Below are 27591 nucleotides of genomic sequence, written 5' to 3'. Positions count from 1 at the left end.
AAGATCAGCCTAGCCAACAGGGTGAAACCCTGACTCTACTAAAACTACAAAAATTAGCTGGGCATGGTGGCACACATCTGTAATCCCTGCTACTAGGGAGGGTGAGGCAGGAGAATGGCTTGAGCCCAGGAGGTGGAGGTTGCAGTGAGCCGAGATCATGCCACTGTACTCCAGCCCAGGCAACAGAGCAAGACTCTTGTCTCAAGAAGAAAAGAAAAAAAAAAAAGATATACATAGAAATAACTGCTGGAAGCAGAGAAGACACAGATGCTGCACGAAGAAATTAACCCCGGAAGCACGCCATGTTCCCATTTGCTTTCCTACTCTATAAAACATGAATATTGATGCAAACACTTAAGTCACCATTTTTAAGCCAGTGCCCATACAAAAGCTTCTGTACAGAAGCAACTTGCAATTCATCATTATAAAATACTTGCTAAAATAAATTGTCTATTACTTCACATTTAATTCATGTAGTAAAGAAAATGTGGCAACTCAAAATTACAAAATAAAGTCATAAAAAACAATCTTCTACTGAACTAGCATGAATAAAGCCCAGTTATTTTTACTCTTTAATATGTTAGGAACAAAATAGATGTCAAATTATAACTATTAAAAATAACCAGATGCTTAATACATGGTACTCTCCTGCCCCAGTTACCCAAAAAGATGTGCAAATGAGGACTTTAATTCAATGCATTATACATTATTTCTTCTAGTAATTTTGATACTATTGAAACAATAGAGAATCTGCAACAGATACATCATCTTAGCAAATACTTACCTTCTATCAATTAGGAAAAAGGCATTCTTTTGGAATGACCACATCCCAACTAGAAGTGCCATAATTTATTTAATCAGATCATAGTTATTTCATGGGTACTGGTAGAATTTTTTTGCCCTCAACTTAAAGCCCTGGCAACTGTAGTACAGGTTTGTTTGCCAAGACTTTATATTAGGAGATCCCCAAGAAAACATCAAACTCAAAGGCTCATATGAGAACGGAACTCTTGATTGGAATATACCAACTAATCCAATCAAGTACAAAAGGCTATAGTAATGTTGGGAACAAATCTTTATTAATAAAATTTACAGAGAGCTGAAATGCTCTGATAACAAGTCATTCTGGATAATATGTATCTTATGCTTTTTATACACTGAAACATATTATTTTAGTCTTCTGGATTAAAATAATTCTAAATGTATTAGGTAATAGTTTTGCCACTGACACAGTTTACAGAATATAATTCTCTTAATTTTCAGGTCTTCATGATGATAGTCAACTAACACATTGCAAATTACACAGCATCTAAGGAAAAGATGCTGCTGTGAACTATAAATTGCCTGAAGCTAACCACTGTAGTTTCAATTTATTCTATTTTCCACAGGGGGAAAAACAGTTTTATAAACACGTTTTAATGTTTGACAGAAATGACAATTATGACAGCAGCTAACATCTACTCACCACTTACTATGTGCCAGATACAAGTTAAGCACTTTATATTCTCCTTTAACCCTCACCACAATTACTACCTTACTAATAAGGAAACTAATAGGGTGCACCAAGGTCAAACAGCAGTTGATAGTGCTATTAATTGAGAGTTTGTATTACAGAGCCCATGTTCCTCACCTTTAAGCTATATAGGTGTTGAAGAGTTTAATATATTGTTTTAATGTATACTGTTCTAAAAATCAATGATATAATATTTTAAAAATCCAAACTTCTAAAAAAATCTAAGCATATAGATCTCACATGTTCTTGTATTAAGAAATTCCTAGAAGAGTGCATTTCATATTCAAGTGAGTAACTTGGACAAATACGCAATTTGTTTTACCAAATGACAACTGCCACAATTATGATGGCAGGCAGTGTCAGCAAGGGGGGCTTTTACTTAAAAGCGTACAAATGACAGATGACTTCCCTATACTTATATCAAGTTAATTTATGTAAATGAATCTCATAATGTTTCTGTGATACCAGCAATCCCAGTCCAATGAAACTGACAGAAATTCTTTTTAGTAAGCAGAGTCTGCTTTTCAATCCTATGTGCTTTTCTGGTGTTGCAAAAATTATAAAGGTAAAGGTAAGTTAGAAAGTTCTCAGTAATCTTTTTGCTTGTTTCTTGAGCTTAAAAAAAATCTTCAATATTTTAAGGATATAGGAGTAATACAGTAAAAAGTAAATATTTGTATTGGGGGAAGTTTCTCATATTATTAAGTGGAAAAAACTGAAATTAGAAAAAGGGTTGTCCACACAAATATATCAAGTATTGCTTGAATTTAAGTATACATTAAGCTTTTAACTAACTTCAAGATATGACATTTATATGTTCTTTTCAGGAACCCAAACATTTCATGGAACCCTGTTCTTGTCTCTTTTGTAACACTTATCACAACTCTAAAAAAAAAATTGTGTAAGCTGCCCAAAGTAATTCATAGATTCAATGCTATTTCCATCAAACTACCACTGACATTCTTCACAGAATTAAGACAAAAACTACTTTAAATTTCATATGGAACCAAAGAAGAGCCTGTATAACCAAGCAAAAAGAACAAGGCTGGAGGCCTCATGCTACCTGACTTTAAACTATAATACATGGCTACGGTAACCAAAACAGCATGGTACGGGTACCAAAACAGACATACAGACCAATGGAACAAAACAGAGACCTCAGAAATAACACCACGCTTCTACAATCATCTGATCTTCGACAAACCTGAAAAAAGCAATGGGGAAAGGAACTCCTATTCAATAAATGGTGCTCAGAAAACTGGCAGCAAACTGAAACTGGATCCCTTCCTCACACCTTATATAAAAATTTACTCAAGATGGATAGGCCGGGCGCGGTGGCTCAAGCCTGTAATCCCAGCACTTTGGGAGGCCGAGACGGGTGGATCACGAGGTCAGGAGATCGAGACTATCCTGGCTAACACGGTGAAACCCCATCTCTACTAAAAAATACAAAAAAAAACTAGCCGGGCGAGGTGGCGGGCGCCTGTAGTCCCAGCTACTTGGGAGGCTGAGGCAGGAGAATGGCGTGAACCCGGGAGGCGGAGCTTGCAGTGAGCTGAGATCCGGCCACTGCACTCCAGCCTGGGCGACAGAGCGAGACTCCGTCTCAAAAAAAAAAAAAAAAAAAAAAAAAAAAAGATGGATTAAAGACTTAAATGTAAAACCCCAAACCATAAAAACCCTAGAATAAAACCTAGGCAAGGTATTACTCAGGACATAGGCATGGAGAAAGACTTCATGATGAAAACACCAAAAGCAATTGCAACAAAAGCCAAAATTGACAAATGAGATCTAATTAAAGAGTTTCTGCACAGCAAAAGAAACTACCATCAGAGTGAACAGGCAACCTACAGAATGGGAGAAAATTTTTTGCAATCTACCCATCTGACAAAGGTCTAATATTCAGAATTATTGGGGGAAACCAGCCCCCGATAATTCAATGTTATTTCATATAGGTTCTTTTCTATTTCCCTAAGTGTCAGCCGGTCTCAGAAATACAGGGAAAGAGTACAAAAGAGAGAAATTTTAAAGCCGGGTGTCCGGGGAAGACATCACATGTCGGCAGGTTCCATGATGCCCCCCAAGCCACAAAACCAGCAAATTTTTATTAGTGATTTTTAAAAGGGGAGGGAGCATACGAATAGGTTGTGGTTCACAGAGATCACATGCTTCACAAGGTAATAAATTATCACAAGGCAAATGGAGGCAGGGTGAGATCACAGGACCAGCGCAAAATTAAAAATGCTAATGAAGTTTCGGGCACACACTGTCATTGATAACATCTTATCAGGAGACAGGGTTCGAGAGCAGACAACTGGTCTGACCAAAATTTATTAGGTGGGAATTTCCTCATCCTAATAAGTCTAGGAGTGCTACGGGAGATGGGCACTTATTTCATCCCTTATCTACCACCGTAAAAGACAGACGTCCCCAAAGCAGCCATTTTTGAGACCTCCCCTTGGGAACTCATTCTCTTTCTCAGTGATGTTCCTTCCTGAGAAAAAGAATTCAGTGATATTTCTCCTATTTGCTGTTGAAAGAAGAGAACTATGCCTCTGTTCCACCTGGCTCTCAGGCAGACAGACCTAATGGTTATCTCCCTAGTTCCCTGAACATTACTGTTATCCTATTCTTTTTTCAAGGTGCACAGATTTCATATTGGTTAAACAATTTGTGCAGTTAACGCAATCATCACAGGGTCCTGAGGCAACATTCATCCTCAGCTTATGAAGATGACAGGATTAAGAGATTAAAGTAAAGACAGGCATAGGAAATCACAAGGGTATTGACTGGGGAAGTGATAAGTGTCCATGAAATCTTTACAATTTATGTTCAGAGACAGCAGTAAAGACAGGTGTAAGAAATTATAAAAATAATAATTTGGGGAACTAATAAATGTCCATGAAATCTTCACAATTTATGTTCTGTCATGGCTTCAGCCAGTCCCTCCATTCAGGGTCCCTGACTTCCAGAATCTACAAGGAACCTAAACAAATTTACAAGAAAAAAACAACCCCATCAAAAAGTGGGCAAAGGATATGAAGAGACACTTCTCAAAAGATGACATTTACATGGCCAAATAACATAGGAAAAAAAGCTCAACATCACTGATCATTAGAGAAATGCAAATCAAACCCACAATGAGATACCATCTCATGCCAATCAGAATGGCAATTATTAAAAAGTTGAGAAACAACAGATGCTGGTGAGGCTGTGGACAGATAGGAATGCTTTTACAGGCGCCTGTAGTCCCAGCTACTTGGGAGGCTGAGGCAGGAGAATGGCGTAAACCCGGGAGGCGGAGCTTGCAGTGAGCTGAGATCCGGCCACTGCACTCCAGCCTGGGCGACAGAGCCAGACTCCATCTCAAAAAAAAAAAAAAAAAAGAAAAAAAAAGAGGAATGCTTTTACAGTGTTCATGGTAATGTAAATTAGTTCAATCATCATGGAAGACAGTAGGGCGATTCCTCAAAGTTCTAGAACCAGAAATACCATTTGACCTAGCAATCCCACTACCGGGTATATACCCAAAAGAATATAAATCATTCTACTATAAAGACACATATGGCCGGGCGCAGTGGCTCACGCCTGTGTTGCCAGCACTTTGGGAGGCCAAGGTGGGTGGATCACGAGGTCAGGAGATAGAGACCATTGTGGCTAACACAGTGAAACCCTGTCTCTACTAAAAATACAAAAAAATTAGCTGGGCATGGTGGCGGGCACCTGTAGTCCCAGCTGCTGGGGAAGCTGAGGCAGGAGAACGGTGTGAACCCAGGAGGCAGAGCTTGCAGTGAGCTGAGATCGCACCACTGCACTCCAGCCTGTGTGACAGAGCGAGACTCTGTCTCAAAAAAAAAAAAAAAAAAAAAAAAAAAGACACATGCATACATATGTTTACTGCAGCACTGTTTACAATAGAAAAGACTTGGAATCAACCCAAATGTCCATCAATGATAGACTGGATTAACAAAATGTGGTACCATAAACACCATGGAATACTATGGAGCCATAAAAAGGAATGAGATCATGTCTCTTGCAGGGACATGGAAGCCATCATTCTCAGCAAACTGACACAGGAACAGAAAACCAAACACCACATGTTCTCACTCATAAGTGGCAGTTGAGCAATGAGAACACATGGACACAGGGAAGAGAACGACATACACCAGGGCCTATTGGGGGTTGAGGGGGAAGAAGAGGGAACTCAGAGGATGAGTCAGTATGTGCAGCAAACCACCATGCCACAGGTATACCTATGTAACAAACTTGCACATTCTGCACATGTATCCCAGAACTTAAAAGTAACATTTTAAAAAAAATTGTGTGATTAATTTTTTAAATGTTTATCTCTATATATACTATATAAGCAAATGCCAGAGACAGTCTGACTGATTTACCATTGTAAATCAGTAACTGCCTGGTTAACAGAACCAAACAGTGCTTTTCATAGGTAGGTGAGCAAAATATTATCTGCTGAATGAATCAGTTAACCCTTGGTTTAACAACAAAATCCCTGTATTATATAATTTACATTAAACATAGGAAGTGGAAGTTGAATGCTGCAAAAAAAAAAAAAAAAAATCTATAAAACTGATGGTTAATCTATTTTTAATTGAAATGCCTACCTAGCAATCTTGAACCATTTTCCCAAAACAAAATAATGATACAATGTTTCAATTTGCTCCAAAAACAAAATTTGTAACAATGTGGGAAGATGGCACATTTGGACCACCATATCCAAAAGCATCTGAAAAAAAGTTATGCAAGGCAAGTATTCTGGAATAGGTTTCTACATCACAAAATCACAGCAGAAAAAAATAAAAAGTTACATCTTCCTTTCCCTCAGCATATGATCCCAAAAAGATGTTTGTAATCCTCCCTACCACATGCTATAAACAGGATTTTAAAAAACCAAAGCAGTATGGTTGTACTATTTAAATATCTGCTACACTAAAATTGTTGAAAAATAGGCCAGGCACGGTGGCTCACACCTGTAATCCCAGCACTTTAGGAGGCTGAGGCGGGTGGATCATGAGGTCAGGAGATCAAGGCCATCCTGGCTAACACGGTGAAACCCCGTCTCTACTAAAAATACAAAAATTAGCCGGGCGTGGTGGCCCATGCGTGTAGTCCCAGCTACTCAGGAGGCTGAGATTCGTTTGAACCCAAAAGGTGAAGGTTCGCAGGAGATTTGCTTGAACCCAAAACGTGGAAGTTGCAGTGAGCTGAGATTGCGCCACTGCACTCCAGCCTGGGCAACAGAGTGAGACTCCATTTAAAAAAAAATTTTTTTTTGAAAAATACATAATTTTTATATGATTTGTGCTCAACATCCAGAAATTACATACATCCTTTAAAAAGACATTTACCCCTGGTTATTGGTGTAAATGTAAGTTTTTTGTTGTTGTTGTTAATGATGTAAGAAAATGTTAAGAAAACAATTTCCACTAAAGTAACCCCTCATTTATTATCTAAAAGGAAAATACAATCACATACTAATATAAAACATTTTATCTTTAGACTGAGGTCAAAATTAGTTCTGGAAAAAAATCTCTGTCCACATTTATAGATATAGTGACCAAAAGTTGAAGAATTTACCAAATTACATGTGTAAAGTCATCTATCTATCTTGGATTTTTAGAGAGACCTATAACAACTAACTTCCATTTTCCTAAAGAAAAACAAACCCAGACATTCTTGTACATTGTATCTTTGTTCTCATTGGTTTCAAAGAACATCTTTATTTCAGCCTTCCTTTCGTTATGTACCCAGTAGTCATTCAGGAGCAGGTTGTTCAGTTTCCATGTAGTTGAGCGGTTTTGAGTAAGTTTCTTAATCCTGAGTTCTAGTTTGACTGCACTGTGGTCTGAGAGACAGTTTGTTATAATTTCTGTTCTTTTACATTTTCTGAGGAGTGCTTTACTTCCAACTATGTGGTCAATTTTGGAATAAGTGTGATGTGGTGCTAAGAAGAATGTATATTATGTTGATTTTGGGTGGAGAGTTCTGTAGATGTCTATTAGGTCCGCTTGGTGCAGAGCTGAGTTCAATTCCTGGATATCCTTGTTAACTTTCTGTCTCGTTAATCTGTCTACTGTTGACAGTGGGGTGTTAAAGTCTCCCATTATTATTGTGTGGGAGTCTAAGTCTCTTTGTAGGTCTCTCTGGACTTGCTTTATGAATCTGGGTGCTCCTGTATTGGGTACATATATATTTAGGATAGTTAGCTCTTCTTATTGAATTGATCCCTTTACCATTATGTAATGGTATTCTTTGTCTCTTTTCATCTTTGTTGGCTTAAAGTTTTCTGGGACACATTTAAAGCAGTGTGTAGATGCAAATTGATAGCACTAAATGCCCCACAAGAGAAACCAGGAAAGATCTAAAATCAACACCCTAACATCACAATTAAAAGAACTAGAGAAGCAAGAGCAAACACATTCAAAAGCTAGCAGAAGGCAGGAAATAACTAAGATCAGAGCAGAACTGAAGAAGACACAAAAAACCCTTCAAAAAAATCAATGAATCCAGGAGCTGGTTTTTGGAAAAGATCAACAAAATTGGTAGACAACTAGCAAGACTAATAAAGGAGAAAAGAGAGAAGAATCAAACAGATGCAATAATAAATGATAAAGGGAATATCACCACCGACCCCACAGAAATACAAACTACCATTCTCTATAAACTACGTTTATAGAGAATACTATAAACACCTCCATGCAAATAAACTAGAAAATCTAGAAGAAATGGATAAATTCCTGGACACATACACTCTCCCAAGACTAAACCAGGAAGTAGTTGAATCCCTGAATAGGCAAATAACAGGCTCTGAAATTGAGGCAATAATTAATAGCCTACCAACCACAAAAAGTCCAGGACCAGATGGATTCACAGCTGAATTCTACCAGAGGTACAAGGAGGAGCTGGTACCATTTCTTCTGAAACTATTCCAATCAACAGAAAAAGAGGGAATCCTCCCAAACTCATTTTATGAGGGCAACATCATCCTGATACCAAAGCCTGGCAGAGATACAACAAAAAAAGAGAATTTTAGACCAATATCCCTGATGAACATCGATGCAAAAATCCTCAATAAAATACTGGCAAACCGAATCCAGCAGCATATCAAAAAGTTTATCCACCATGATCAAATGGGCTTCACCCCTGGGATGCAAGGCTGGTCCAACATATGCAAATCAATAAACATAATCCATCACATAAACAGAACCAATGGAAAAAACCACGATTATCTCAATAGATGCAGAAAAGGCCTTTGACAAAATTCAACAGCCCTTCAAATTCGGTATTGATGGAACGTATCTCAAAATAATAAGAACTATTTATGACAAACCCACAGACAATATCATACAGAATGGGCAAAAACTGGACGCATTCCCTTTGAAAACTGGTACAAGACAGGGATGCCCTCTCTCATCACTCCTATTCAACATAGTGTTGGAAGTTCTGGCCAGGGCAATCAGGCAGGAGAAAGAAATAAAGGGTATCCAATCAGGAAAAGAGGAAGTCAAATTGTCCCTGTTTGCAGATGACATGATTGTATATTTAGAAAACCCTATCGTCTCAGCCCAAAATCTCCTTAAGTTGATAACTTCAGCAAAGTCTCAGGATATCAATGTACAAAAATCACAAGCATTCTTATACACCAATAACAGACAAACAGAGAGCCAAATCATGAGTGAATTCCCATTCACAATTGCTTCAAAAAGAATAAAATACCTAGGAATCCAACCTACAAAGGATGTGAAGGACCTCTTCAAGGAGAACCACAAACCACTGCTCAATGAAATAAAAGAGGACACAAACAAATGGAAGAACATTCCATGCTCATGGATAGGAAGAATCAATATCATAAAAATGGCCATACTGCCCAAGTTAATTTATAGATTCGATGCCATCCTCATTAAACTACCAATGACTTTCTTCACAGAATTGGTAAAAACTACTTTAAAGTTCATATGGAACCAAAAAAGAGCCTGCATTGCCAAGACAATTCTAAGCAAAAAGAACAAAGCTGGAGGCATCACACTACCTGACTTCAAACTATACTACAAGGCTACAGTAACCAAAACAGCATGGTACTGGTACCAAAACAGAGATATAGACCAATGGAACAGAACAGGGCCTTCAGAAATAAAACCATACATCTATAACCATCTGATCTTTGACAAATCTGAGAGAAACAAGAAATGGGGAAAGGATTCCCTGGGAAAACTGGCTAGCCATATGTAGAAAGCTGAAACTGGATCCCTTCCTTACATCTTATATGAAGATTAATTCAAGATGGATTAGAGACTTAAATGTTAGACCTAAAACCATAAAAATTCTAGAAGAAAACCTAGGCAATACCATTCAGGACATAGGCATGGGCAAGAACTTCATGTCTAAAACACCAACAGCAATGGCAACAAAAGCCAAAATTGACAAATGGGATCTAATTAAATTAAAGAGCTTCTGCACAGCAAAAGAAACTACCATCAGAGTGAACAGGCAACCTACAGAATGGGAGAAAATTTTTGCAATCTACTCATCTGACAAAGGGCTAATATCCAGAACCTACGAAGAACTCAAATAAATTTACAAGAAAAAAACAACCCCATCAAAAAGTGGGCAAATGGCCGGGTGCGGTGGCTCCAGCCTGTAATCTCAGCGCTTTGGGAGGCCGAGACGGGCGGATAACGAGGTCAGGAGATCGAGACCATCCTGGCTAACACGGTGAAACCCCGTCTCTACTAAAAAATACAAAAAAACTAGCCTGGCAAGGTGGCAGGCGCCTGTAGTCCCAGCTACTCGGGAGGCTGAGGCAGGAGAATGGCGTGAACCCGGGAGGCAGAGCTTGCAATGAGCTGAGATCCAGCCACTGCACTCCAGCCTGGGCGACAGAGCAAGACTCTGTCTCAAAAAAAAAAAAAAAAAAAAAAAAAAAAAAAAAAAAAAGTGGGCAAAGGATATGAACAGACACTTCCCAAAAGAAGACATTTATGCAGCCAACAGACACATGAAAAAATGCTCATCATCACTCGCCATCAGAGAAATGCAAATCAAAACTGCAATGAGATAGCATCTCACACCAGTTAGAATGGTGATCATTAAAAAGTCAGGAAACAACAGCTGCTGGAGAGGATGTAGAGAAATAGGAACGCTTTTACACTGTTGGTGGGACTGTAAACTAGTTCAACCATTGTGGAAGACAGTGTGGCGATTCCTCAAGGATCTAGAACTAGAAATACCATTTGACCCAGCCATCCCATTACTGGGTATATACCCAAAGGATTATAAATCATGCTGCTATAAAGACACATGCACATTTATGTTTACTGCAGCATTATTCACAATAGCAAAGACTTGGAACCAACCCAAATGTCCATCAGTGATAGACTGGATTAAGAAAATGTGGCACATATATACCATGGAATACTATGCAGCCATAAAAAGGGATGAGTTCATGTCCTTTGTAGGGACATGGATGCAGCTGGAAACCATCATTCTCAGCAAACTATCGCAAGAACAGAAAACCAAACACTGCATGTTCTCGCTCATAGGTGGGAATTGAACAATGAGAACACTTGGACACAGGAAGGGGAACATCACACACTGGGGCCTGTCGTGGGGTAAGGGGACGGGGGAGGGATGGCATTAGGAGAAATGCCTAATGTAAATGATGAACTAATGGGTGCAGCACACTAACATGGCACATGTATACATACGTAACAAACTTGCACGTTGTACACATGTACCCTAGAACTTAAAGTATAATAAAAAAATCAATAAATTTTTTAAAAAGAAAAAAAAAGAAAAACAAACCCACCAGGTATATCAGGTGTGGGTAATTCCTAAATGCTGCTGAACAAACATTTTCTAAAATACATTATATAGAAGAATTCACAACTTCACTGATAAACAGGTAGTTTTTATTTTATTAACATTTACTCATGTGTTTAATCCAGGTAAGATGAGTTTATATTCCTCATATCAAATCTTTGGTTCTTAAAAAGCCTACATAATTCTTTGATGTTCTCTCTAGAATTACAGAAAAGGGAGGGAAGATGAGAAGAAATCCTGTCTAGTCTTCCACTAAGTACTTCTTAGTATGAAGGTCCCAATAACTTCAAACGGCAGTCATTTCAGCATTCAGCAGCTTTTAACTCAAATTCCTCCTTATTTATGCTGAACTAAACAGCAAAATAAAAATACCTGAATGGTAAGACCAAGAACAGCTGGATAAAACTGCATAATAAAAATACCTGAATGGGCCGGGCGCGGTGGCTCAAGCCTGTAATCCCAGCACTCTGGGAGGCCGAGGCGGGCGGATCACGAGGTCAGGAGATCGAGACCATCCTGGCTAACACAGTGAAACCCCATCTCTACTAAAAAAAAATACAAAAAACTAGCCAGGCGAGGTGGCGGGCGCCTGTAGTCCCAGCTATTCGGGAGGCTGAGGCAGGAGAATGGCGTAAACCCGGGAGGCGGAGCTTGCAGTGAGCTGAGGTCCGGCCACTGCACTCCAGCCCGGGCGACAGAGCGAGACTCCGTCTCAAAAAAAAAAAAAAAAAAATACCTGAATGACAGGCAGTCATAGGTGAGTCACAAAGCTTTTAAAGGGATTAAGCTAGACTCAGACAGTTGGTCTAATCAGGAAAAGTTGTCCAACATAAACACATTTGTTACACCCCACATTAGGAAGAGTCAGATGTGCAACTGTATGAAATATCACTAGAGGATTTCTATGTCTAGGGGCTTCTTGCAAAAACTCATTGGAGCATGTAAAATACTTAGACAGTTTAATCTATATGCTCAGTTTGATCTTATGCTTAACTTATTTACGTAATTTATTTAGTGCACTAAATACAAATTCAATAATAAATTAACTCAATTTTTTTTTTTTTTAAGAGATAAGGTCTTGCTCTGTCACCCAATCTGGAGTGCAGTGGCACATCAATGATCACTCAAGCGAGCCTCCCACTTCAGCTTCCCCAGTAGCTAGGACTTATAGGCATGTCCCACCATGCTTGGCTAATTTTTTTTATTTCTTGTAGAGACAGGGTCCTGCTATGTCACTAGTCTTGAACTTCTGGTCTCAAGCAATCCTCCCGTCTTGTCTCCCAAAGTGCTATGGTTACAGGCATGAGTCACTGTGCCTGGCCTTCAATGATTTTTGAAAACTAACAATAGTAGGTTCCAACTATCAAGTGCCAGCGTAAAATGGAAGCAGTGACCTACTAAAGACAATCATTCTATAACTGGAACCGCAGAAACACTTGTTAAACAAAGCCAATACTCAAAATTAGTTAAAAATAAACTTTACCTTTTAAAAACTGCTGCTCCGAAGTTTAATATACTATCGTAAGATAACTATACAGCATATCACTGTACCAATAGCATTGAAACTATTAAGAATTATATGAAATATTGAACAAAAGTCAATAAATCTGGAGTAACATAAAAGAGTTTATAGTGAGTCAGAGGGAGCCAGAGATATTAAAAGCAAAAAAAGAGAAAGGTTCTTGTTTATAGCTAATAAATGTAGAAAAATGAGAGAATATGAAAATCACCATTTTGGAAACCTAATGTAATAACTGATTCCATAAGGATCATCCATGGAGGGTAAAAGCATTCGGTAAAAGGTGGATGGAGAACAAGATAGTTACCTAGTAAAAAATATTTCAAACATATCACTTAATAGTGGCAAACATGAAATCATAGCTTTTACGAGGGAAAGAGTCTTGAGATAACCAAACCTAGCACGGAAACCAAACTCAGCATCACTAATAGTGGGCACAATTTATATCATGTGCCTTCCTGATTTAAAGCAAAAAGAAGTTTACAACATCATCTGTAATCTAAACGTCTGAGTGTAGTTTATAAGAAATACAATGACACCATGAGGAAGGAATTAGACAAATCTAGAATATGAAATAAGACAACTAGGCCACACCTGTAAAAAGTTAATGTCATTCCTGACATTGGTTGTTTCTTTCATCAGTCTGGACAGAGATTTGTCAACTTTACTGATCATTTCAAGAAACCAGCTTTTGGTTTCACAAATTTTCTCTACTTTTGTTTTCAATTTAACTGATTTCTGCTCTTTTTATTATTTGTCCATTCTGCTTGGTTAGCTTGAATCTGCTTTATATGTCTAGTTTCTTAAGGCGGAAGCTTAGATTATTGGTTTGAGACTTACTGACTTGCCTAATAAGCACTTAATACATTCTCCATTTAATATTATAAGCACTTAATACATTTTCCACTAAGCACTGCATTAGATGGGTCCCACAAATTTTTAGATATTGTGTCTTCATTTTTACTTAATTAAAGTATGTTCTAATTTCCTTTTAGACTTCCTCTTTGACCCATGGGTAAAAACGTATTGTTTAATTTCCAAATATTAGGGGATTTTCCAGATACCTATTATTAATTCCTAGTTGAATGCTATTAGAGTCAGAGAAGATCCTTTGTATGATTTCTATTATTTCAAATTTGATAAAGTTTCTTTTAAGGCCCAGAATATGTTCTATCTTCATAAATCTTCCATGTATGCTTGAAAAGAATATGTCTTCTGCTGTTATGAGGTAGAGTGTTCCATAAATACCTATCAGGGCAGGCTGGATGACAGTACTGTTCAGGTCTTCTGCTACCTACTTGCTTCATCAATTACTGAGACAGGGACATCAAAGATTTGAACTTGTTCACTCTACCTTTCAGTTCTATCAGTTCAGGTTAATGTTCCTGCTAGCATACACACCTTAGGTGACACACACTCCTAAACACACTCCATAACAATCTTATTTAAGATTGTAATGTCTTCTTGGTGAACTATCATTATAGATAGTCCTCTTTACTCTTGGTGCTATTCCTTGTTCTGAAGTCTACCTTGTCTATGATCTTCATGCAGACACTCCAGGCTTTCTTTTGCTTACATTTCCATATTTTATCTTTTTCATCCTTTTAATTTTTTCCAGTTGTAATTAAAATATTATGTCCAATAATTACAGGCAGACCATCTTGATCTTTCACTCCTAGAAACTGACTGTGGGGGAAAGTCACTATCATTAGCTATCAAGCTCTACATGTTTCCAATAGCTACACAGCAACCTACTTTGGCCTCTGTAATTTCTAATTTTTGTAACTGAGACTCCTTCGCCCCTACCTACAGGCTCAGATTCACTGATATTTTGCGACCAACCTTATTTCTAAGTAGAGGGACATGAAGACCTTATGTCTGCTCTACTCTGACACATTAAATTGAGCTATCCTATCCAAACATCACATCCCCAAATCATATCAAATCTTAGCTGTGGGTAATAGCCCCCATATTCATCCTTGTCCAAGCTGTTCTCCCATTACTGGAATATCAGTAAACACTGATATTCCAAATTAATGTCTCTTACGTCTTAATCCCCTTGCCTTTGGGCTATAGGCCATTGATCTGATAATCTGTTGCAACTCACTTCTCTTGCTGCCACCCAACCTGCTCTGCTTCACTTCACATTGCATTCTCCTTTATAAGTCTCAAGGCAACCACAACTCTGATCAAGACTTGCCCAACCCCAGCCCTGAGTGAATCTCCTAATCCTCCCAGGCTCCTCCTGCAAAGCAGATCACTTGTTGCTGGTTCTACCCTGACCCTCACCAATGGGTTCTAGCACTGAGACTTTACATGTTCCCCCATAAACTCATCTTCTACCGCAATCACTCAAATGTGTTATGTTTCTTTGAGCTTTATATTATCATTTATTTAGTCTTTTTAAAAACAATTTATTGAAGCAAAATTCTAAAATCATTTTAATACTATTTCACTTCAAAAACATTTCAACATTCTAAACATACAAAAAAAACCCAGAACACTGAAAATCACATTTAAGTACAGAAGGTTCTTTCTTGAACTTTCATTGATGCACTGGCTCTTTAGTTTGCTGACAATCGTTCTACAGCTTGTTCAGAAAGTTTAGACAATGCACTTAACTAAAAAAATCCAAACACTTCTCAGGCCAGCTGACCCCTCTTTGTCCACAGCTAAGAATGGTAGCAGAGTGTTACATTACCGTATGTAGAAACAAGACAAGCTGAAGCTAAATGGATGAACATTGCAGGGGAAACAGGACTAGCCTCACAGTGCACTACGACCCCTCCAAAAGGCGTTGTCCCCCACAGGCTCAGTGCCAAGAAACAAGCACCAAGAGTTTCTCTTGGTTGTTTCGTTCTTTTCATAAACTATATATATGTACAGTTGATAACAGGATTTCTAGCCAATAACCATATAGTTAATACCACCTTACAAATGTTTTTTAAAATGCCAGAAATATCTTTAAATGCTTTGTCACACCAACGGCAAAGTGCATAGAGTGAGGAAAATACGAGATTATCTTTTCATTTTTGGAATGTTTGGAAATATGTACAACTTTGATACAATTTCAGAGTGTTCCAGACACATATGACCACTTCAGGTAAACCACTGTCAATTTTTAGAGCACTCTGAGAGACTATGATTGTGATCGAATTCTGTAATTAAACCTAATGAGGGCAACAGACATTTCTCAAACAACAGATGTGTCAATTACCCTACTTTCTAAGGTATTCGCAAGGAGACAGATAAACAGTTTTTTATTCATCATCACCTTCTTCTTCCTCTTCCTCTTCCTCCTCCTCCTCTTCTTCTTCACATCTTCTTTGACTTCTTCTTCCACCTTTTTCCAGGGAACTTACAGGGAACTTTAGCAGGACCCTTTGCACCAGACTTGCTGTTAGACTTAAAAGTCAGCAACACCCTTCTCGTATTTCTCCCTCAGCTTCACTGCCTTAGTGATGCAAGGCTGCTTTTCACTGACACTTAAGTTATCCCACATCTCACCCAGTTTTTTTGCTACATCTCTCTAATAAAGATGCCAGGGTTTATGGATTTGATCTTGGGGTGAAATTCTGAACAGTACAGGAAGAATCCAGACGGTGGCCTTTTGGACACATGAAGGTCCTTGCCTCACTTAACTGGTTCACAATCCTTCATCTTCCAAGCATAGCATACTTTATCTGCCTTTGTCATTTCATCACATGTAGGGTTCTCTTTGCCAGACATTATCTTCCACCTCTCAGAGCACTTGTTGGAAAATTCTGCAAAACTGACAGAGACCTCTGGGTTTTTCTTATGTTCTTCTCTGCATGTCTGCAAAAAGAAGACATAAACAGACACCTTTTCCTCCGGTTTCTTGGGGTCACCTTTAGCCATCCTGACTAAATTGCTTCTTCCTTCCTGGTCACCTAGCAAGAGGGAAGCTGAAGGGGGCAGGAAGGGTGCATGGAGGAGAGGCAGGGGGTCAAATAACCTTTTTTGTGGGGGACAGGGGGTATAGAATTTCTCCCTGTCGCCCAGGCTGGAGTGCAGTGGCACAATCTCAGCTCACTGCAAACTTCACCTCCCAGGTTCAAAAGATTCTCATGCCTCAGCCTCCCAAGTAGCTGGGATTACAGGTGTGCACCACCATGCCCAGCTAAGTTTTGTATTTTTAGTAGAGATGGGGTTTCACCATGTTGGCCAAGCTGGTCTCAAACTCCTGGCCTCAAGTGATCCGCCCATCTCAGCCTTCCAGAGTGCTGGAATTACAGGCATGAGCCACCATGCCTGGCCTCAAATAACCATTTTAAAGTGGCCGGGCGCGGTGGCTCACGCCTGTAATCCCAGCACTTTGGGAGGCTGAGGCGGGCGGATTATGAGGTCAGGAGATCTAGACCATCCTGGCTAACATGGTGAAACCCCGTCTCTACTAAAAATACAAAAAAAAAAAAAAAAAAAATTAGCCAGGTATGGTGGTGGTCGCCTGTAGTCCCAGCTACTTGGGAGGCTGAGGCAGGAGAATGGCATGAACCCAAGAGGTGGAGCTTGCAGTGAGCAGAGATCGCACCACTGCACTCCATCCTGGGTGACAGAGTGAGACTCTGTCTCAAAAATAAATAAAAATAAAAAAATAGAGTCCCATTACTTCGACCTCTGCCACCACCGGTGCCTCCGCCACCTCACGGGAAGAGAGGAAGCAGGAGAGGAGCCCACGTCACCTGTCACCCAATATCTCCAGTCGCGTGGTCCCGAAGAGTGTAAGATGTTCGCCTGCGCCAAGCTCGCCTGCACTCCCGCTCTGATCCGAGCTGGATCCAGAGTTGCATACAGACCAATTTCTGCATCAGTGTTATCTCGACCAGAGGCTAGGACTGGAGAGGGCTCTACGGTATTTAATGGGGCCCAGAATGGTGTGTCTCAGCTAATCCAAAGGGAGTTTCAGACCAGTGTAATCAGCAGAGACATTGATACTGCTGCCGAATTTACTGGTGCAGGTGCTGCAACAGTAGGAGTGGCTGGTTCTGGTGCTGGTATTGGAACAGTCTTTGGCAGCCTCATCATTGGTTGTGCCAGAAACCCTTCACTGAAGCAGCAGCTGTTCTCATATGCTATCCTGGGATTTGCCTTGTCTGAAGCTATGGGTCTCTTTTGTTTGATGGTTGCTTTCTTGATTGTGTTTGCCATGTAACAAATTACTGCTTGACATGTTGGCATTCTTATTAATTACAGATGTAATTCTGTGTATCTTACTGTGACTCCGAAAACTGTAGTATTGGTGTCATGGAAATGTACGTTATTTCCAAAGTCATTTCACTGAAGATGAAAACTTTAATTTCTTCTGTGATCTGTACTTACACTAAGCTTGGATTATCACAAAGAAGAATGTGCATTCAGACAGATGCTGTCCAATTCAGAGAAAGCTACAGCAGTTGCTCCACTGATGAAAATATCCCAATGTAATTTTTATGGGAATTCTTTTATATAGTGTTCTGCATATTGTAATTCACAGGGCTTTTGTTTATTCACATAAAGGACAAATATTTGGGTGTTTTGAGCTTCTATAAAATACGATTAATTAAAGATAGTTAATACTCAAGACAGTCTTGTGTTTTTAAGGTCTAATATCAGTTAGAATACTTCAAATCAGAATCACCTTTCAGGTGGTTGGTTCTAAAAATAAATCACGTCAGCTTTTTAGGAAATGAAGCCTTAAGCTGGGCGTTAATGTGATTTTTATTTTTCAGTAAGTCTCACATTAAGCAATTGTGTGCTTATAATGAATCTTCCATGTCTTTTCAGAACAGGTTCAGTCCAACTAGCAGCTAGTTTCTTACTTGAACAAGACTATTAAAAACCAAATATCAAAAAGTAGACTGAATTGACTAGATTTTTACAGCCAAAAGTTGCTGTAAGGCAGCGTTTATCACTGTTGCTAACATGTTTATAGTGGGAGTCTTAGGGATGATAGCTGGTTCAAGAGTATTTTGCTGCTAATACTTTATGTTGCTTCTTGGTCATACTTTTCCCATTCAAAGGAAGAAGGTGGTGCTACTAATAGACAGTTTTTCCCCTAGCAAATATATTGTACCATAATATCTATTGTCCAAGTTTCAGGGTTTTTTGAAAGTTGATAATTAGGAAAGCGACATTTTACTTTTTTTAGTGCCCTTTGCCTCTTTGATTTCCATTGAGAAAGAGCAGTCAGTTACCAAAGTTCCTCAAGTGTGGGAAGACCGCCTACATCAGAATCAGTGTTCGTTTAAAAAATAAAAATCCCTAGGTTCCAGACCTACTGAATTGGACTCTTTGGACACGAGACTCAGCAATCTGTGTCTTTAAAAAGGCTTCCCAGGTGATTTTTGTGCATACTGTTCGAGAATCACTAAGTTATACATATGCTACCTTCTGTAAAGTGAAATGAGGCCCACAAAAGCTAAAGAGGTAGAGCTGCTACCACGTTTTTAGTTGATTCATCATCTAGTCTGTATCACCCAAAAGAACTAGAAATAGGTATTCAAACAAAAACCTGTATACAAGTATTCATAGAAGCACTACTTACAAAAGTCAAAAGGTAGAGACAACCAAATGTCTATCAGCTGATGAATGGATAAGTAAAATACATCCATATAATGGAATATTCAGCCATGAAAAGGAATGAGGCACTGATACATACTGAATAAATGTGAGTGAACCCTAAAAACATGCTAAGTGGAAGAAGCCAGCCACATGATTCCATTTATATGAAATACCCAAAATAGGCAAATCCATAGTGACAAAGCCAATTAGTAGTTATCAGGAACTAGGGAGATGGGTGAAGAGGGAGTGACCGCTTAATGCGCATGGGGATTCCTTTTAGGATGATGAAAATAGGATGAATTACGGCTGGTCCGATGGTAGTGGGTTATCAGAACTTATTAACCTTAGTGTCATTAAAGTTGGTATATAGCCCCTCACTGCTAAATCTGGCTGAAAATTTTTTTTTAATTTTGATAAATTAGTGGTGATGGTTGCACAACGTTGTAAATATACTATAATAAATGTCACTGAATGGTACACTTTAAGGTGGTTAAAATGGCAAATTTTACATGTCTTTTCCTGAAACTAAGTACTGTACTATGTAATACAAAGTACATAGTATAAAATTTTAAAAGTGATAGGAAAATGCTTAGATTAATAGTCATCTATTCCAAGTGTATTTTAAATAAAACTGGTCTTGGTAAAGACCTGTTAAAAATAAAATAAAATAAAATAATTTTAAAAATGAAGTGAACAATTCAGTGTCTTATGGTACATTAAGAATGTTGTATGACCATCCATATCTAGTTCCAATCATTCTAAAGTAAAACCCCTTACCTATTAAGCAGTTTCTTATCCTTCCCCTCCCCCCAACCACCACCTTCTGGAAACCACTAATCTGTGTTCTATTCTCTTTAGATTTATCTATTCTAGATATTTCCTATAAATGGAATCATATAATATGTGGTATTTGGGGTCTGGCTTTTTTCACTTAGCTTAAGGTTTTGGAAGTTCATCTACTTTATACCATATATTAGTACTTCATTCCTTTTTATGGCTGAATAATTCCATTGTGTGTATACGACAATTTGTTTATCCGTTCACTCATTGAGGGACTTTTGGGTTGGTCCACTTTTCTGTGAATGCTGCTGCTACAAACATGTATACACATACTTGTTTGAGTTACAAGCATTCTCTTATTTGGGGCACATACCTATGAAATGAATCTATGCTTAACTTTTTTGAGGAACTGCCAAACAGTTTTCCACAGCAGCTTTATATTTCATTTTATATTCCTACGAAAAAAATGTATGAGGGTTTCAACTTTTCCACCTCATTGCCAACACGTTTTTTAAAAAATTATAGCCATCCATTATAAAGGATGTGAAGAGGCACCTCATCATGGTTTTGCTCTGCATTTCCCTCATGAAAAATGATGTTCAGCAGCTTTTCATTTGTCTTTTGGCCATCTGCATATCTTCTTTGGAGAAAAGTCCACTCAAGTCTTTTGCCTATTTTATAACTGGGTTGTCTTTTTGTTGTTGAGTTGTAAGAGTTCATGATATATTTTGGATGGCAGATCCTTATCAGCTACAAAACTTGCAAATATTTTCTACCATTCTACAGGCTGCCTTTTCACTTTCTTAATAATCTCTTTTGATGCACAAAAAGTTTTCATTTAGATGAAGTCCAATTTATCTTCTCTTTTGTTACTCATGTCTTTGGTGCCTAAGAACCAATATCTAAAAACACTGACAAATCCAAGGTCATAAAGATTTATCTCTACGTATTCTTCTCAGGGTTTTATGGCTTTAAAAACATAAAAATGTTATTTTTAAATCATAAAGTTGGCTGGGCACAGTGACTCATGCTTGTAATCTCAGCACTTTGAGAGGCTGAAGCAGGCAGATCACTTGAGTTCAGCTTGAGGCCAGCCTGGGCAACATGGCAAAAACCCCATCTCTATTAAAAAATATGAAAATTAGCTGGACATGGTGGCATGTGCCTGTAGTCCCAGCTACTTGGGAGGCTGAGGTGAGAGGATCATTTGAGCCCTGGAGGTTAAGGCTGCCGTGAGCTGATTGTGCCGTTACACTCCAGCCTGGTGACAGAGAAAGACCCTGCCTAAAACAGAACAAAACTGTAAAATCTACAGAATATTTTTAGTTAATTTTTGTATACAGTTATGTCTTAGGAGTCTAATTTCATTCTTTAGCAGGAGAATATCCAGTATTCCCAGCATCATTTGTTGAAGAGACTATTCGTTCCTCATTGAACGTTCTTAGCATCCTTGTGGAAAACCAACTGGTCACAGATATATGGGTTTATTTCTGGACTCTCAAGTCTATTCCATTAATCCATGTGTCTATCCTTATGCCAGTACTACTTTGACTACCCTACCTTTGTATTAAATTTTCAAATCAGAAAGTATGAGTCCTCCAACTTTGTTCTTTTTTTACAAGATTGTTTGGCTATTCAAGGCCACTTGCAATTTCATGTGAATTTTAAGATCAGCTTTTGCATTTCTGCAAAAGTCCATGGGAATTTTGATAGGTTTGATAGGATTGAATCTGTAGGTGATTTTGGGTAGTAGTGACATCTTAAGACTTCCAATATACAAATATGAGATATATTTTCATTTATTTATATCTTCTTTGACAGATGAGTAAACATTATTTCAGTTTTCAGAGTACAAGTCTTTACCTTCTTGGTTAAATTTATTCTTGTGCATTTTATTCTTTTGGAAGCTACTGTGAATGGACGTTTTTTTCTTAATTTACTTCTCTGGTTATTCATTACCCGTGCATTCTTCTACTTTTAACCTACCAACATCTTTGTATTTAAAGCAAGTTTCTTGTAGATATGCTTTGACTTTTTATCCAATCTTATAATTGGTATATTTAAAATACTTACATTTAATATAATTACTGAGATAGTTGGAATAAAATCTATAATCTTCCGAGTTTTCTATTGGATCCACTTACTTGTTCCTTTTTTCTTTTTCCTGTCTGATGAAATAATTTCTTAAATTACTCAATTTTATCTCTATTATTTGCTACCTAATTTTATATATATACATATTTTTTAAATTTTAGGTGGTTTCCCTAGGGTTTATAAATACACATTTTACTGTTCCGCGAAAACCACAAACTTATTCCTTGATAAAGGCCTTTCTACTAGGTGTATGTTCTATCTGGAATGTTTCTTCCCAGATCTTCAAATAGTTTCCATCTTCACATCACTGAGACTCTGGTCAAATGTTAGCTCCTCAGGGAAGCTCTCCAAAACTAGCTTACCTACAGTAGCACCTGCACAAACCACCTCTCCTCTGCTTTATTTTTATTTATCATCACCTTATTACCACCTGAAATTGCATTTGTTTAATGTGTCTCCCCAACTAGAACACTTCATGTAATAGCAGTTTTCATTTTTCTTGTTTACTATTATTGTATCCTCTGCACTTAAGACAATACTTTGCACATTAGTTTTCAAATAAATATATGAATAAGTTCATTCCATTATAAGATTACCACATATAGGACTAAGGAAAATACAAAGTGCTTACACAAATTGAACCTGATATATTTACAATAAATTACAGAATAAAGAAATAAGTTATCTTTCCCATGACTAAATTGGCCGCTACTTATATTTGGAGAAGAGGAGAAAGAGAGGAACTGTAAACAAAATCTGGGTCAAAAAATAACTATTTAAATGTCTATTTGATACAGTCTTTGCATTGAAAGAATTTTAAAGTTAAAGATTTGAACCACAATGAGATACTACCCTACACCTACTAGGATAGCTATTACTTAAAAACAAACAAAAAACAGAAAATAACAACAGTTGGCAAAGATATTAAGAAACTGGAACCCTTGTACGCTGCTCGTGGGAATGGAAAGTGGTACAGTTGCTATAGAAAAGTCTGACGCAACCTCAAAAAATTAAACATAAAATTACATATGATTCAGCAACTCCACTTCTAGGTATATGCTTAAAACAATTAAGAGCAGGAACTTAAACAGATACTTATAGGACAATATTCATAGCAACATTATCCATAATAGCTAAAAGGCAGAAATAACCCAAATGTCCATCAACAAACAATTGGATGAACCAAACGTAGTATATACACACTATGGAATTTTATCAGCCATAAAAATGAATGAGATTCTGATACATGTTACAATGGTGGACTTTGAAAACATCATGCTTAGTGCAATAAGCCACACACAAAAAGACAAATATTGTGTGATTCCACTTATATGAGCTACCGAGAATAGGCAAATTCATAGAGACAGAAAGTAGAATAGATGTTACCAGGGGCTGGGAAGATGGGAAAAGATTATTGTTACCAGATACAGAGCTTCTGTTTCAGACAATGAGAAGGTTGTAGAAATGAACAGTGGAGACAGCTGCACAATATTATAAATGTACTTAATGCCACTGAACTGTACACTTAAATGGTAAATTTTAAGTTGTGTATATTTTATCACAATGAAAAAAATCAGACACAGCAATCCCACTGCTGGCTCTAAAAGAAATAAAATCAGTATGTTGAAGAGTTATCTGTAGATGGCCGAATAGGAACAGCTCCAGTCTCCAACTCCCAGCGCAAGCGACACAGAAGACCGGTGATTTCTGCATTTTCAACTGAGGTACTGGGTTCATCTCACTGGGGAGTGCCGGACGATCGGTGCTGGTCAGCTGCTGCAGCCCGACCAGCGAGAGCTGAAGCAGGGCGAGGCATTGCCTCACCTGGGAAGCGCAAGGGGGAAGGGAATCCCTTTTCCTAGCCAGGGGAACTGAGACACACAACACCTGGAAAATCGGGTAACTCCCACCCCAATACGGCGCTTTAAGCAAACAGGCACACCAGGAGATCATATCCCACACCTGGCCGGGAGGGTCCCACACCCACGGAGCCTCCCTCATTGCTAGCACAGCAGTCTGTGATCTACCGGCAAGGCAGCAGCGAGGCTGGGGGAGGGGCGCCTGCCATTGCTGAGGCTTAAGTAGGTAAACAAAGCTGCTGGGAAGCTCGAAGTGGGTGGAGCTCACAGCAGCTCAAGGAAACCTGCCTGTCTCTGTAGACTCCACCTCTGGGGACAGGGCAATAACAAACACAGCCGAAACCTCTGCAGACGCAAACGACTCTGTCTGACAGCTTTGAAGAGAGCAGTGGATCTCCCAACACGGAGGTTGAGATCTGAGAAGGGACAGACTCCCTGCTCAAGTGGGTCCCTGACCCCTGAGTAGCCTAACTGGGAGACATCCCCCACTAGGGGCAGTCTGACACCCCACACCTCACAGGGTGGAGTACACCCCAGAGAGGAAGCTTCCAAAGCAAGAATCAGACAGGTACACTCGCTGTTCAGAAATATTCTATCTGCTGCTGATACCCAGGCAAACAGGGTCTGGAGTGGACCTCAAGCAATCTCCAACAGACCTACAGCTGAGGGTCCTGACTGTTAGAAGGAAAACTATCAAACAGGAAGGACACCTACACCAAAACCCCATCAGTACATCACCATCATCAAGACCAGAGGCAGATAAAACCACAAAGATGGGGAAAAAGCAGGGCAGAAAAGCTGGAAATTCAAAAAATAAGAGCGCATCTTCCCCGGCAAAGGAGTGCAGCTCATCGCCAGCAACGGATCAAAGCTGGACAGAGAATGACTTTGACGAGATGAGAGAAGAAGGCTTCAGTCCATCAAATTTCTCAGAGCTAAAGGAGGAATTACGTACCCAGCGCAAAGAAACTAAAAATCTTGAAAAAAAAGTGGAAGAATTGATGGCTAGAGTAATTAATGCAGAGAAGGTCATAAACGAAATGAAAGAGATGAAAACCATGACACGAGAAATACGTGACAAATGCACAAGCTTCAGTAACCGACTCGATCAACTGGAAGAAAGAGTATCTGCGATTGAGATCAAATGAATGAAATGAAGCGAGAAGAGAAACCAAAAGAAAAAAGAAGAAAAAGAAATGAACAAAGCCTGCAAGAAGTATGGGATTATGTAAAAAGACCAAATCTACGTCTGATTGGGGTGCCTGAAAGTGAGGGGGAAAATGGAACCAAGTTGGAAAACACTCTTCAGGATATCATCCAGGAGAACTTCCCCAACCTAGTAGGGCAGGCCAACATTCAAATCCAGGAAATACAGAGAACGCCACAAAGATACTCCTCGAGAAGAGCAACTCCAAGACACATAATTGCCAGATTCACCAAAGTTGAAATGAAGGAAAAAATCTTAAGGGCAGCCAGAGAGAAAGGTCGGGTTACCCACAAAGGGAAGCCCATCGACTAACAGCAGATCTCTCGGCAGAAACTCTACAAGCCAGAAGAGAGTGGGGGCCAATATTCAACATTCTTAAAGAAAAGAATTTTCAACCCAGAATTTCATATCCAGCCAAACTAAGTTTCATAAGTGAAGGAGAAATAAAATCCTTTACAGATAAGCAAATGCTTAGAGATTTTGTCACCACTAGGCCTGCCTTACAAGAGACCCTGAAGGAAGCACTAAACATGGAAAGGAACAACCGGTACCAGCCATTGCAAAAACATGCCAAAATGTAAAGACCATCGAGGCTAGGAAGAAACTGCATCAACTAACGAGCAAAATAACCAGTTAATATCATAATGGCAGGATCAAGTTCACACATAACAATCTTAACCTTAAATGTAAATGGACTAAATGCTCCAATTAAAAGACACAGACTGGCAAACTGGATAAAGAGTCAAGACCCATCAGTGTGCTGTATTCAGGAGACCCATCTCACACGCAGAGACATACATAGGCTCAAAATAAAGGGATGGAGGAAGATTTACCAAGCAAATGGAGAACAAAAAAAAGCGGGGGTTGCAATACTAGTCTCTGATAAAACAGACTTTAAACCAACAAAGATCAAAAGAGACAAAGAAGGCCATTACATAATGGTAAATTCAACAGGAAGAATGTTGAATCAATTCAACAGGATCAATTCAACAGGAAGAGCTAACTATCCTAAATATATATGCACCCAATACAGGAGCACCCAGATTCATAAAGCAAGTCCTTAGAGACTTACAAAGAGACTTAGACTCCCATACAATAATAATGGGAGACTTCAACACTCCACTGTCAACATTAGACAGATCAACGAGACAGAAAGTTAACAAGGATATCCAGGAATTGAACTCATCTCTGCAGCAAGCAGACCTAATAGACATCTATAGAACTCTCCACCCCAAATCAACAGAATATACATTCTTCTCAGCACCACATCGTACTTACTCCAAAATCGACCACGTAATTGGAAGTAAAGCACTCCTCAGCAAATGTACAAGAACAGAAATTATAACAAACTGTCTCTCAGACCACAGTGCAATCAAACTAGAACTCAGGACTAAGAAACTCAATCAAAACTGCTCAACTTCATGGAAACTGAACAACCTGCTCCTGAATGACTACTGGGTACATAATGAAATGAAGGCAGAAATAAAGATGTTCTTTGAAACCAATGAGAACAAAGATACAACATACCAGAATCTCTGGGACACATTTAAAGCAGTGTGTAGAGGGAAATTTATAGCACTAAATGCCCACAAGAGAAAGCAGGAAAGATCTAAAATTGACACTCTAACATCGCAATTAAAAGAACTAGAGAAGCAAGAGCAAACACATTCGAAAGCTAGCAGAAGGCTAGAAATAACTAAGATCAGAGCAGAACTGAAGGAGATAGAGACACAAAAAACTCTCCAAAAAATCAATGAATCCAGGAGTTGGTTTTTTGAAAAGATCAACAAAATTGACAGACCACTAGCAAGACTAATAAAGAAGAAAAGAGAGAAGAATCAAATCGACGCAATTAAAAATGATAAAGGGGATATCACCACCGACCCCACAGAAATACAAACTACCATCAGAGAATACTATAAACACCTCTACGCAAATAAACTGGAAAATCTAGAAGAAATGGATAATTTCCTGGACACTTACACTCTTCCAAGACTAAACCAGGAAGAAGTTGAATCCCTGAATAGACCAATAGTAGGCTCTGAAATTGAGGCAATAATTAATAGCCTACCAACCAAAAAAAGTCCAGGACCAGATGGATTCACAGCTGAATTCTACCAGAGGTACAAGGAGGAGTTGGTACCATTCCTTCTGAAACTATTCCAATCAATAGAAAAAGAGGGAATCCTCCCTAACTCATTTTATGAGGCCAACATCA

General features: G+C 38.7%; 2 protein-coding genes across 8 annotated transcripts in view; one reads left to right on the top strand and one right to left on the bottom strand.

Moving 5' to 3' along the window:
- EVI5 (ecotropic viral integration site 5) overlaps positions 1–27591 on the bottom strand; it is a 277111-nt gene that overhangs the window by 107358 nt on the left and 142162 nt on the right. The window lies entirely within an intron of this gene.
- LOC706691 (ATP synthase, H+ transporting, mitochondrial Fo complex, subunit C3 (subunit 9)-like) lies at positions 17492–18453 on the top strand. The gene has a single exon (XM_001099796.5). It carries the CDS (start codon positions 17620–17622, stop codon positions 18043–18045), a length of 426 nt encoding a protein of 141 aa, XP_001099796.1. The 5' UTR covers positions 17492–17619; the 3' UTR covers positions 18046–18453.

The sequence above is a fragment of the Macaca mulatta genome, chromosome 1 (assembly GCF_049350105.2).
Source record: "Macaca mulatta isolate MMU2019108-1 chromosome 1, T2T-MMU8v2.0, whole genome shotgun sequence".
Lineage (NCBI taxonomy): Eukaryota > Metazoa > Chordata > Mammalia > Primates > Cercopithecidae > Macaca > Macaca mulatta.
This window is presented reverse-complemented; position numbering and strand designations above follow the sequence as displayed.

Bases quoted from the DNA above. Each gene is read 5' to 3' on its own strand.
- LOC706691 (XM_001099796.5), top strand. From the start codon at position 17,620: ATGTTCGCCTGCGCCAAGCTCGCCTGCACTCCCGCTCTGATCCGAGCT.